Source organism: Plecotus auritus (genome assembly GCF_963455305.1).
Source record: "Plecotus auritus genome assembly, chromosome: 10".
Taxonomy (NCBI): Eukaryota; Metazoa; Chordata; class Mammalia; order Chiroptera; family Vespertilionidae; genus Plecotus; species Plecotus auritus.
The window spans coordinates 40,202,889-40,217,608 of record NC_137785.1 but is presented as its reverse complement, the minus strand read 5'-3'; the positions used below and the strand labels follow the sequence as shown (position 1 = coordinate 40,217,608).

The window sequence follows — 14,720 nt, the reverse complement described above, 5'->3', positions numbered from 1 at the left end:
CTAGCTGAGGCTGGATTTCAACTTAGCAGCCAAAACTCCTGAACAGGACACATAGACCTCTCACCTCAGAGGCAAATTGCCCATCAAGGTATCTGAACGCTGACCTAATTTCTATTTTGGAAATGTGGTTTTTAGTTCTGTTCCAACCCTTCAATTATTTCAACTTTCTTTTATTCCAGTATCGTAGTATTGACAGTCTCCTCCGGCTTCTTCAATTAGTATAGGAGTCAGGAACACACAAGAATATATACCCATACATGCACAATTCACATGTATATATGAAATTCCACAGATACCATGTGACTGTAAAACACACATATAACTGTATCTATCCAAACAGATATATTTCGAGCACTGCTTCTAATTTCAAATTGAATGGCCATGGCTTGGGCAAATGTCTTTAACGATCGACAACAAGCACAAATCTTTCTTTCCTTGCACACAGATCTAGATAAAAGAATGTGGCTTTCATATCTTCACCCATTTACTGAACATTCATGGTAAAGCTGTCATGGAAGGACGAGGGAGGGACTGGAGAAAGATGGGAAAGGATTCAGTTGGGTTCCAGTTATGGAGGAATAAACAAAACATGGAGTAGCTGCTACTCTGCAAACCCTTGAGATAAAGCATGAGTAAGATATGGCCCTGGCCTCATGGAGTTTACAGTCCAATAAATAGCCAGTTACATCCCCCCAGTGGAGGGAGATCAGAGAGCCATTGATATGAATGAGGAAGAATTATACTGAATGAAACTTACCAGAATGCTTTCTACAGAGGGTGGCCTTATAATTGAGGGCTTTCCTCCAGTATATATATCCATGGTGTGGTCTTTCAAAATAGTAGGTAGGAAAAGTGTTAGGACATCTGTTTTCTAACTCCTGGCTTGATGTGTCTCATATTAGCTGAAGTCTAATTCAGGGGCATTTTTGTCCCCTGGAACTAGATCCCGGGTGTATTTATGTAGCAAACCTTAACCTATGCCATTGTGCACTTATTTTCCTCATTTATTATATCAGTATTTTCTTGTACATCCCTCTTACATTTAGTACTGTTGCTTTCTTAATGACAAAAGTATCTATTAATCTTCAAGTTGAAATTCTAAATTTTGATGCTTTAACAATACAAATAACTTGAGCAGAACCTATATTTTTAATCATTCAATTAATTCATTGTTTTGTGTCATCCCAACTAACACACTCCAGTGCATGCTTTCATGAGAATCCCTATTGGGATTGCGTAAGACAGGTGCATCTGATTAAAAATTGCATGTAATGCCTTCTTAAATGGCCATTTTCTTTAAAGTACAAAACAGTTAAAAATTTCCAGTCTTTTAAGACATTAGGAAAATGACAACTAATATCAGAAAGCCTTTTCTGACACATCTATTTTCGTGTGTGTCTATCCTTGCCTTTATTGTTACTCTGTCACTAAAAGTCTCTCTCTCCTCTGACTGAAGAACTTCAATTCAAATCCCAGCATCCGCCTCGGTGCACCCACGCATTGTCGTTTAGTCTAAGTGCACACCAATCACGAGCAAGCTTAATCTCCCATTCACATGGGCCTCGACAGCAATTCTGTGCTTAAAGAAAGTGTGCTTATAAAGAAAGCTAGAGTTGTTGGGTTCTGCACAGGTCTCCCCACTAAACTGAGTTTTTGAAGAGATAAAACTGAGTTTTACTCATTGGTGTATCCCCAGAGCTTTCTGTCTCTGATAGCTAGTAGTCAGGAATTTATTGTGGAATTGAATTCACTTTCAAGGACCAATTCTTCTATATTCAGGCTTGTGCTGTCTCAAGAGAGCCAAAAGCAGAGATAAAAATCCTGTAACCTCATATCCTCTTTCATCAGTCATCACTCCCTTATCTCGGCCTTTCAAAGGAACGCCCCAAATCTGGAGCATTTACTGAACTTCAAGTGTACCTCTCCTTTCAGATTCTACTGGGACAGGGGAAGAAAAATGGAAACTAATATGTGAGAGTTCTTCACTCAAAACACAAAAATCTTCCACAATGAAAGTGGTGCTTAGGGTTGAAGACACTGGAAAGCAAAAGGACTTTCTGGTACAACAGATGGAGACACAGCTTACCCTTCCACAGGAGTCACTATATGTGATGGGCCTCTATTGGGCTTATCACAGGTTCCACACTGGTCCTGTGAAGTGCTTAACAGAGGCCTTGTATGGAGGGACCATCTTTTCTTTGCTACTCAAAGGGCTATCTGCTCCCTGAGGCCTTTTTATGCTGAATCAAGTTTAAAAGACAAAGAATATGCAATGAAACCTACCAGCTTATTGAAAAAGAAATATTTTGACCCAAACCTCCAGCTGAAATTCAAAAATAAAGGCAAAGGCAAAAAAAAAATTCTTAAACAATTGAGCCAACTGGGTTATGTTTGCATTGAGTTTTATGATAGCTGCTAGATATGCTGGTTCATTTAATGAGAAGTTGGAGCATATACACAGTGAGGCATTCCAATCTGAGGTTGCAGCACGAAGAGTGGGTTCTATGCTCCATCAAGTTTTTAGAACTAAAAACTAACAGGTATGTAGTTTACCATACTCAAGCCACAAACGGTTCCTTCTGCTGCAGGCATAAACTTCGTCTCACACCTGTGGCCCACGCGATGGCACCAAAGTGACTTGCAAATGTCCTGAAAGGAAAGGAGGAACTGGTAAGGGTGATGATACAATAAAACAAAACATCCAAAGTTTTCGTACACATTTATATTCAGAGGTGGCTGAAGTGACACTTTATCCAGAAAGTGAAGGCAAGAGAAGTTGGTAGTAGCAAGGTAACCAGTAGTATGTTCTAACCAACGAATTCCCTACACTGCCCCCATATTCAGGTATGTTTAGGAATGACTGGGAGCGAACAGTAGTTAATTTAGAGACCATTTGGCTTGAACCTAAGAGGTTTGGTTGCTAATAACAACAGAAACAAAACAACAATATAATAACCAGTGAAGCAGAAGAGGCCAAGACTGGACCAAAGCCTGATTCCAATCCTTGTCTGGAAACTCCAGGTTGCATGCCCTGTGGACGTGTTCTGGAAGGCTGGTAAGTGCATTTTCTTCCTCTGCCAAATAGTGATCATGTTAGCACGTGCCCCTATAAGGTTCTTCTCAAGGACCCATGATGCAAATGATCACTGTCATTACCTTTTTTATCTTTATAGTAATTTTCAAGCATTTAGACAATTTAATTCTCACAGTAAGTCTATGAAATAAACTCCCATGTGCTATACTGTAGTAGGCAGACTAAAGCCCGCCAACAATGACCACATCCTCCTAATCCCTGGAAACTGAGTATGTGAGGTTATATAGCACAGAAGCATGAATGTTACAGAGAATTAAGGTGGCTCATCCATTGACCTTGAGATGGGGAGACTATCTTAAATTTTCTAGAAGGGCACAAGGTAGTCACAAGGGTCCATACAATGGAGAAGAGGAAGACAGAAGAGAACCCGGGAGACAAGAGCGGGAGGCAAACTTGGAGACACTGCTGGCTCTGATGATAGAGGAAGGGGCCACGAGCCAAGGAATGTAGGAGGCCTCTAGAAGTTAGAGAAGGCAAGAACATGGCTTTCTTCTAGAGCCTCCAGAAGGAACACAGCCCTGCCAACACCTGATCTTAGCCCAGTGAGACTCACGTCAGATGCCTGCCTCCAGATCTATAAGGAAATAAATGTGTGTTGTTTTAACTCACTACAATGATGGGAATTTATTGCGACAGCCATAGGAAACTAATCTTAATAGTGGAAGACACTAAACCAGGTCCTTATAAAAACTCATTTGGATGAGGAAACTGAGAAAGCTATTGATACGCTCAAAGCCATGATGTCACACAGCTGGTAAGTAGCAAAGGTGGAACCCCAAATGACCTGATCACTGCAGGCCCTTGACCACTGCTCTGGACTGGGATTTACCATCAGTGGATGGTAGAAAGCTCTCCACTTCTCCAGGCCTCCGCTGCCTGATGACAAAGGGGACTGAACCGGACGCCTTCCAGCTCACACAGCTGAAGCTGCTCTTCGGAATGACGTCGCTAATGGAATGTCAAGATCACGAAACGCCAAAGTGATTTCATTTTATTTGCTACATTCTATTGACTAAGGTAGAAGTGTGAACACATTCCTTTTGGGAGAAATATTAACCACCAGGTTGGACACAAAATTGTTCTTGTGGTCACTTGTCGTAGCCCTGAAAATTCAATTAACCAGGCACCCAATTCCCCCAAGCATTCCGGTGAATATGGATTTCACAGTTAGAACATATAGCAAGGACATCCTTAGAAATATTTCATAAAATAGTTTCCCACAGGCCTGAGAAAAGAAAACACAGGGGAAGCAGGGATGTGTGCAGTGAGTGTGCTATTACAGACCATAAAATCCTACCTGCCCTTCCCCAGAGAGATGGGAAGGCCATTCAGGACACTGCTTGGAAACACCGCTGCCACCAGCAGCCCGACATGTGCCACACATACCACTTCCAAACCTCCCAACAGCTCAAAGACACAACATGTTTCCATGGAAATGGAACTGCCATTGACATTAAGAGAAAGCATAGGGCAGCCTCCCAGCACCGTGAATCAGGTTCATCACCTCTGTGCGCCACCGTATTGTGTGACGCTGGGCCCGAGGGGGACAAGTTAATGTGGGAAAAGAACAGTCTACATCAAAGTGGAAGAATGGCCCGGCTGGCGTGGCCCACTGGTTGAGCGTCGACCTATGAACCAGGAGGTCGAGGTTCGATTCCAGGTCAGGGCACATGCCCGGGTTGCAGTATCGATCCCCAGTGTGGGGTGTGCAGGAGGCAGCCGATGAATGATTCTCTCTCATCACTGATGTTTCTAGCTCTCTCTCCCTCTCCCTTTCTCTCTGAAATCAATAAAAATGTATTTTTAAAGACATAAAAAACAAAATAATAAAAAAAGGAAGAATTGGATGTGACCATTGAAACCGGGAAAGCCACAGTGAGAAAGGCTTTCAGAATTAAATTGTTTTCCTTCTTACAGCCAGGGGAAAGCCATAACACACTCCCATCGCCTATGTGGCAGCCGCCGAAATGACCCAGGGCAGACAGAAGCAGAGGCCCAGATTCCGCCACCAGCGCCAAGCCACAGGGTGCTGGGAAGCGGGCAGCCTGGGAAGACCAGGAAAATAAAAGCAAAACGCAAAAACACAGGGGTTCCAGAGCGAAGCAAGGGGGCTGCTGAACACGTTATTTCTTCTGTGGTGAAGCACAGAAGTCAAACGTAATTATAGCCAACTGCAGGCTTTGACGACCGTGAGAGTCCTCTGAGAAAGCTCCCTTTCAAAGTAAGCAGAAATGAGAGTTTGCACTTTTTTGCTCATTCTTCCCTCTTTTTCCCCAGTATATTCGAATAACTTTTCCTTATCTGTAATTCCCTAGACTTAAGTCATAATTTAAGGGAAAGAGAAATAACCACAGAGACTACGAGGTCTCCTGTTGCCTGGGTGTGACTTTTGAGAAGAGTCTCAATGCCATACATTATTCTGTCCTGTCACTCCTTGGCCATGTTCTCCAGTTGTATTTCAAAGGCTTCAGACTCAAGTCTATCTAATGCCAAAGGGCAGAGAAATGTGTGTGTGTGTGTGTGTGTGTGTGTGTGTGCGCGCGCGCGTGTGTGTTTAAAGTTTAAGATCATTTAATTCAGTAGCTCCCCCCATCCCCTTGAGCATGCATCAGACTCACTTAGAGCCCATGTTCAAACATAGATTGCCAGGCCCTACGCCAAAGTTTCATATTCTCTAGGCCTTGATGAGACCTGAGCATTTGCATTTCTACCAAGTTCTAGGTCAGTGGTCGGCAAACTCATTAGTCAACAGAGCCAAATATCAACAGTACAACGATTGAAATTCCTTTTGAGAGCCAAATTTTTTAAACTTAAACTTCTTCTAACGCCACTTCTTCAAAACAGGACGTGGTATTTTGTGGAAGAGCCACACTCAAGGGGCCAAAGAGCCGCATGTGGCTCGCGAGCCGCGGTTTGCCAACCATGGTTCTAGGTGATGCTAATCTACTACATCTGCTGGTTTGTGAGAACACTTTGAAAATGGTATCATATTTTTTTTTCCCTTTTCTTTTGCTTCTAAACACTATGCAAACTGCCTTTCTAGGAGGTATAGAGGAAAAAAATAGGCAGCAAGAAGAAAAGGTCAGAAAGGGAACATAATAGGACGGTGAAGACCCTGAACAGAAATGTCATCCTGTTCTTGTGTTGCTGGAGCTGGTCTGACCTGTTGAAATCAACAGGATGAACAGGAGATTGCTGCTCTGAAACCCCTCCTCCTGGCAGGCACCTCCTCATGATCCTCAGAGACGCAGCCATGGTCCAAGTTATAAGTAGGTTTGGGAAAAATACCAAAATGTCAGCTGTGGAGGGGAGAAATATTCCACATTCAGGACCCACCTACCAACGCTACCTTCTCTACCTTACCCCATAGTCACTGTCAATGATCTCTCTTAATCAAATCTCCCTACCCCGCCAGGCATTCCTATCTCTGTGCCTTTCCTTATTTTATTCCATTCTTTAGTGTGGAATTTCCATTTCCCTTTGCTCTGCTTCCCCAGAAAGACCATCACACTGAGATACTATCTTTCAAAAGCATGGTGTGTTTTCAGAAAAAAAAAAGGTCTAGGATTTAAGAATGGTTGTTTAAGCCCTGCACACTGTCTGACACAGAACAGGCACCCACACATGTTTGCTGAATGTATGATCCTAAAGGAATGATAGTAATTTTAGAAACTTCCTTTATATTACTAAAGAAAATCTAACTCATTGACAATTGTGCATTTACTGCATAGTAAGTACTTTATAAACATTTGATTAATGAATAAGCTAGTGAATCCTCTAAGAATGAAGTGACCAGAAGACAAAGTTATCAAACAGTTACAACAAAGTGAATGACTATTTACTCTGCCAAATGCATCAACTTAATATGTAATTTGAAATAGTCATAAGTGTATATTAATTTATACATATCATATAGGCTCATGTATCATGGAGAATACACCAAAAAATTGTGAATGATGTATGTATAAAACTTTTCTAATAGTTATACATTGAAATTGTATTAGAAAAATACGTAATCCCATAGCAAAACTGTGATTTAATTGTTATTATTTCCTAGAAGTGAACTTAGTGGTGTTGCTGTTGGTAATGATGGTGCCGGTGGTATTGATGGTAATGATAGTAAGAGTGGTGGTGGTGGTGGTGGTGGTGGTGGTGGGTGGAGAAAGAGGAAGAAGAAAAGAGGAGCAATAGAAAGAGGGAGAGTATGAACAGAGGAAGGAACATTAGCTATAAAATTCCATAATTTCCCTGCATCCAGACATAGGATTTCCATGTTTCTCTTGCGGTACTAGGGATAAACCAACTTAAAAGTGAAGCTACCTTTAAGTGATGTTGAGGTTGTCAGTGATGTCGTTTTTGACCAACTGGAACAATGTTCCTCCATTTGTCCATCCTCTTTTTTGCTTTTTCCCATCTACCTTTCTCACAATAATGAATGAAAGGCTTGACACAAACATATTAAGACTGCTCAAGATACACCTTGAATGTTTACATATCAAAAAGAGTTGCCTGCCATCAAGAGTTTTTGTATAATATAAAAGGCACATGTAGGTATTTTGGGTGGTGCTTACTTCAAACATATCATATTAAAAGGGAATGTGAATTGAACATGATGATACCGAAAACAGAGATGAGCTGGAGGTAAAAGCTATGGTACCCAGATTAACTACTTGAGATAAAAATCTTCGTCTACAGCATAGGAAAGTTCTTTCAAGAATGCATTCAGATGGTATTAAAACCAGGCATGGTCTATCGGGGATAAGGCTGGATAATTCATTGACGGTAAAATTGCCACTTAATTTTCATGCCAAACAACTGACATCTTCGAGATAACCCAGACTCCAACCCTTGGCCTTAGCAAACTAAATGTTTATACTTCGGTTAGGTACACAGACACATGACAGGATCTTAATGTAAGTTTCAAATCACAAGCAAACATACCTTCACAAAGCCGAGGCTGCATAACTTGGCTTTTGCTCCAAATTGCCACTTGCACTGTGTGTCGGCATCATAAATCTGTCCTGGGAGTTTGTCCGGATATTTATACTGTCCTGTTTGCTTGGGCTCATCCACCAGACACCCAGCCTGAGGTGTACTGCAGGGACAACATGGCCTTGTTAATGACCTTGTTTACCTGTGGTCTGCAACTTAAAAGCATGCACCTCTGAATGCATTCATGCAGAGAAAAATATAACATGGCTGAAGAAATAGGTATGTGCTTCAAGTTAAAATGCATGTTTATTCCAAATAGTGAGTTTTGTCCTGCTTAAGATGAAATTTATACAGTCATAAAGGGTTTCATGTGGTGCCGAAACCGGTTTGGCTCAGTGGATAGAGCGTTGGCCTGCGGACTGAAGGGTCCCGGGTTCAAGGCAAGACATCAACATTTAATCAGCTTTGCCTGTGCTGTATATATTGCTAAACCTATATTCCGGTCAAGGGCATGTACCTTGGTTGCGGGCACATCCCCAGTGGGGGGTGTGCAGGAGGCAGCTGATCGATGTTTCTCTCTCATCAATGTTTCTGGCTCTCTGTCCCTCTCCCTTCCTCTCTGTAAAATATCAATAAAATATATTTTTTTTAAAAAAAAGGGGGTTTCATGTGGTACTGAAGTTATAGCCATCCACGTGACCTGGCCTGGTCTGCTAAGAGATGGGCAAGGTCAACATATTAGAAACTTTCCTCAACAGTCTTGCTCAACAATATTCAATGGATTTTTAAAAAAATATATTTTATTCATTTTTTACAGAGAGGAAGGGAGAGGGAGAGTTAGAAACATCGATGAGAGAGAAACATCAATCAGCTGCCTCCTGCTCACCCACTACTGGGGATGTGCCCGCATCCAAGGTACATGCCCTTGACCGGAATTGAACCTGGGACCCTTGAGTCCGAAGGCCGACGCTCCATCCACTGAGCCAAACCGGTTAGGGCTTCAATGGATTTTCATTGTGTGCCTACTCTGTGGACAGCACAGGCTAAGCACTAAGGGAGCAGCGTAAACTAGACGTACAGAGAGTGCCCATCTTCATGGAGTTGAAAGTGATGATATATTTTTTATAGATACTGGGGAAGTAATCAAAGATGTATTTTACCTCAAATGACATTTACAAGTAAAAAATGAATCAGGTTTTTGAAAGAAATCAGGAGAAAGGACACATGGGCATAAGGTAGAGCAATGTCCCTGAGGCATGTTTAACTGGGAGGAGCTGTCTTGATGGCATGGTTATTCTTAGAAACCACCTTATCTCCACTGACTTAATGAAACTATGATATCAATGAGAGGTAAAACAGCATGGTGGCTAAGTGTGACCTTGGAGTCAGACAGATGGGGGTCCTGGTCAGCCATGCAACTCTTATACATCTCCTTTATGACAAGGACTCCCATAAATACCTGTTACACAGATCAAATAAGAAAAAAGAAAGCACTTAACACAGCATAGTAAGTGTTCAAAGTTAGCAGCTGCTGCCGTTATTATAATCCAAAAGCATTTAACTGTTTCACATAGATAATGGAAATTCTATCTACAGGGTGAGGCAAAAGTAGGTTTATAGTTGTGAATACCCAAAACAGAGTTTATTCTTGTATTATTATTAATTATTGTATTATTTTTTATACAAACAACTATAAAGTTACTCTTTCCCCGCCCGCCACCCCCCACCCCCGTGTATTAAGTTGACCTTGATGTATAATATCTATTCTCATATGAGATAGAAAAGATAATTTCAGGCACCAAATCATAGATTTAAGACTAAAAAGAAAATCTTCTATGTGATAGAGCTTATTGTGAGCAAAAGGTTTATCAATTTTTCACTATTTTTTGGGACATCATTTGTTAGACATCAACATTTAATCAGCTTTGCCTGTGCTGTATATATTGCTAAACCTATAAACATTTGGAAATAATATGCAGTGGCACAGGTTAAAAAAAAGTGCAGTAGTCCCCCCCATTTCTTCGAGATGTGTTCCAAGACCCCCAGTGGATGCCTGAAACCGTGGATAGTACTGAACCCTATACATGTATACTATGCTTTTTCCTATACATATGTACATATGATAAAGTTTATACAATAGGCACCATAGAGATGAACAATAACTAGTAATAAAAATAGAACTATAACAATATTTTGTAATAAAAAATTATGTGAATGTGAACTCTCACATTCTCTGATAGCTGATGATGACTAAGACAGCTACTAAATGACAAAGGGGTTGGTAGCGTATACAGTGTGAAATGCTGGACAAAGGGTTAATTCACATCCCGAGCGGGAGGGAGTAGATTCCATCACATTACTCAGAATGAGGAGCAATTTAAAACTTCTAAATTGTTTTATTTCTGGAATTTTCCATTTATTATTTTTGGACTATGACTGACCATAGGTATCTAAAACCACAAAGAAGGGGAGACTACTGCATCAATATCAGTTCCCAAAGAAATGTTTCGTTTCCCTAACATCTGGTCAAAGGGAGATGGGATTAGAACCTGAGAGTTCTTATGAATCAACATAGATTAATAAGATATAGCTACATGCATATAAAATTATATATATACATATATACATATATATAACTATATATATAACTATATATATATATAACTATATATAACTATATAACTATATATATATGTGTGTATATATATATATAGTGCTGTTACAATGGTCAAAGTGTCAAATACATATTATTGCTAAATAAAATTAAAGGAAACTTCAGAGAGTTTCAACTTTGGGTTCATCATTTAATATGAATCAAGTAGTGCTACCTTTGTAATTCACACTTTATTAATGTAATGCAAGAGTTCTTAGTTATAAAATAAATTTTACATAGCTATCATCCTCTTTGGATATCATTTGGTCATAGAACTAGCTCTCAACCATTCCAAACAAAATAGCCAATCAAGGCAATCTCCATTCATTAAAATCATGCACACCATTTTTGTGTTTTTTAATACTCTTAAACCAAATCAATCAGATTAAAATAATTAGTCACAGTGAAAAGCCCATATACCTAGCAATCTCTGGAGGTCATAAGGAGAAATAGTTATAAGCACAGAGCTTGGAGTCCTATCAGACGTAAGTGTGAGTCTTATGTCTGCAACTTACCAGATGCAAAACCTTAGGCAACACAATTATCCTCTCTAAGACTCCATTTCCTCAGCTCTAGAATGAGGAAATAATAGGATTGCTATGAGGATTGAATGAGGCATCATGTGGAGAGCATATAGCACAGTATTAGGCCTTTAATCTGTTTTTTTCAACAATGACAATATCATCATCATCATCACTACCACCATCATCATCACCACCACCACCATCATCATCATCGGAATGTGTCAGCCTTTCTGTTCATTGGGGGGTCAGAAGATATTCCCGCTGCACACTTGTTTTCACACTTCTTGAACACTGTTCGCTGGCACCGCTCCAAACCTGGGAGCAGCCTGCTTTGGCCTGTCTTACCTAAGGAATTTCTTGAGATATTGCCGGCTGCATGAAGACCATGAAAACACCCCATTGTTTCCAGTCAGTGTGGGAGACATGATATTGCCTTCAGCCTTCCTGCAGGGGTTGCCTTCTCCATCGTGAACCATGCCGAAGCTGAAGCAAACAACAAAGCCTTCTGTGAACAACCCGCTTCCCTGATTATAATCAGAGGAGAAAAATGGTGCCCTAAGAATCAAGGAGCCCACGGGAGAGAGAGAGTGAGCAAGGTCGTAAGCAAAGCCCAGCCCGTGCTGCTCAGTGGTTGAGCACCAACCTATAAACTAGTACAGTGGTCGGCAAACGGCGGCTCGCGAGCCACATGCGGCTCTTTGGCCCCTTGAGTGTGGCTCTCATACAAAATACCACGGCCTGGGCGAGTCTATTTTAAAGAAGTGGCGTTAGAAGAAGTTTAAGTTTAAAAAATTGGGCTCTCAAAAGCAATTTCAATCGTTGTACTGTTGATATTTGGCTCTGTTGAATAATGAGTTTGCCGACCACTGAACTAGGAGGTCATGGTTCGATTCCTGGTCAAAGCACATGCCCGTGTTGTGGGCTCAATCCCCAGTGTGGGGAGTGCAGGTGGTAGCAGATCAGATTCTCTCTCATCACGGATGTCTCTCTCTCTCTCTCCCTCTTCCTTCCTCTCTGAAATCAATAAAAATATATTTAAAAGAAAAGATTATAAGAAAATGGAAAAACAAAAAATGAATTACTACATAAAGTGTTGTGAAATTCATGGAGAAAATTTTAAAGAATGCTGACAGCTTTGTTATAGTATGTCTTGGCCACAAAAGAATCAAAGAATGGTATTTTAAGGGGGAAAAATTTTTGGTCAAGATTTTTAAGCTAAACTGAAGTGATGAGAGAGTCAAATTCCTTTTTATTCAAATAGCAAAATTTCTTGCCACCATTCGTGGAACTATGGTAAGGAAGTTTAGTGTGAGTAGGAGGTAGGTACAGAGAGAAGCTGATGGAAAGCTGTGGGCTGTTCATGCATACAGCTAGTGTGACACAAACTTGTAATGGTGACCCATTTATTAGCTGAAATCACAAACTCTGGTCATAATTAACTCATAAACCTCTTTACAAATTAGTGTTTGAACCCATCTATTGAAGGCATATAAAAGACTTCTTTTGAATGCATTTTATGAGAAAACATTGATTTGTCCCATTTTACACAGAAGGTTCTAGCAATTACAGAGTAAAAATAATTTTAGGTGGTTTACTCCCTGTAAATCATGCACATTACACCTACATGGTTCTCAAATCTCCTGACTGGGAGAATAAACATGACAGTGATGTACATATCCATGTATAATACACACACCACAAAGTGCTTACTTCAGGCCATATTAAAGTGGTAGAGGATAGGAGAATAACTGTCTTTAATCATCTCTAAAAAACTCAGTTCATTAGAAAGCTTTTTGTGTTTCTTCTAGAGGGGTAGATAATAGACAGATATCAACTTTATCATTAACTTAGATTATTCTTAACCTAATTATTTAAAGGAACATAATTTGGCCCTAGCTGGTTTGGCTCAGTGGGTAGAGTGCTGGCCTGTGGACTGAAGAGTCCCGGGTTTGATTCCGGCCAAGGGCACATGCCTGGGTTGTGGGCTCGATCTCCAGTAAGGGGCGAGCAGGGGGCAGCCGATCGATGATTCTCTCTCATCATTCATGTTTCTATTTCTCTCTCCCTCTTCCTTCCTCTCTGAAATCAATAAAAATATATTTTAAAAAAATAAAGCAAAAAAAAATAATAAAGGAGCATAATTTGCCTCTGGAAAAAAACATATTTTTATGAAGCAGATAGGATTCCTGTGGAAATAAACACGTTCTTCCGATATAATCTTATTTATATAGTTATCTTTTGAAGGTAGTCTCTACCAGATAACATACTACAATGTAATGTAAATAGATAATTACTAGTATGTTACAACCATAAATGGGATTCTATTGTGACTCATGTCTACAACTAGCCACTTTTCTAACATTCCTCTCAATTGATCAGGCAGGTAACCCCAGATGGCTATACACCATGACAGGATCAGGGAATGCTCCTGCTATTTAGATGTAGCAGATTCATAAATAGGTGTACTTTTTTTCTTAAACAAATAGGTATTATTTACTTCAACAAATACTCAGAGAAAGCATTTTCTCCTCAGCTTTGCTCAATTCAACTCTTCTTTATACTGAACCGGGAGAGTAAGGGAGTTAGTCTGGGAGACACTCCTTCTAAACATATTTATGAAAGTCAAAAACAGAAGGAAATTTATATATCAAAACCAGAGGAAAGGGTAAAAATCAGACAGATGGGAATGGGTGAGGAGAGATGAAAGTCTTTATTTAAAGAGGAAATGGTAATTAAATTAGCATTTCACTGGAGTTTTATGAACATAATAAAATCAAGTTTGAATTGAATTTTAAACTTTAAAATGTTAAATTTTCTAATTTATTTTTATTTAACAGCATTTTAGAGAATAATATACATTTTCCTTAGCACATGTCAAAAGGCATATCAAAATCTCATGAAATGTCTGTTTCAAAATTTACCCCTATAAGGCTATGTTATTTAGAACATGAGTATGTATATTTTATTTTATATCTGTTCTTTCTTCTAATTCTGACCATTCTCTCCTCACCCCATCTGGAGAATGTCTTTGTTTCTCCTTTTTAAAATGTTGGATTTCAATTTTGGTTACTTTAACTCATAACCAAGAATGAGTCAAGTTTTTAATGGCCGGTATTTTGAAAAGTGAGAGACCTGTTAATTTGGACTTCATGTTGGTGAAACAAATTTAGATATACATTTGACATTCACAGATATTTTATTTCCTGCTCTGTACAAAGGGGTCTTGTGCCTAATGGGCATTTTTGCACCACTGCCATTCATAGTAAAATTGATTCATTCATATCTTGCTATAAAAACAGTTGTGTATATACATAAAATTCTAGGGAACTATTAGATAACGGTATGGTCAAGATTCAAATTTCCTAGAGATAATAAATTTAGCTCATGAGAGACTAACACAAAAATATCAAATATAAATTACTAGAGGCCTGGTGCACAAAATTCGTGTATAGAGCGGGGGGGGGGGGGGTCCCCTCAGCCCAGCCTGCACCCTCTTCAATCTGGGACCCCTCGAGGG

General features: G+C 39.9%; 1 protein-coding gene across 1 annotated transcript in view; it reads right to left on the bottom strand.

The window, feature by feature from the left end:
* The window catches only part of ADAMTS18 (ADAM metallopeptidase with thrombospondin type 1 motif 18), a gene marked incomplete at its 5' end in the record, with an annotated part of 68,216 nt that overhangs the window by 45,252 nt on the left and 8,244 nt on the right, over positions 1-14,720 (bottom strand). Inside the window, 3 exons of the mRNA XM_080644378.1 lie at positions 2,554-2,649; positions 8,036-8,189; positions 11,549-11,686. Coding sequence (XP_080500504.1) covers positions 2,554-2,649; positions 8,036-8,189; positions 11,549-11,686 — 388 coding nt within the window. The remainder of the gene's footprint in view (positions 1-2,553; positions 2,650-8,035; positions 8,190-11,548; positions 11,687-14,720) is intronic.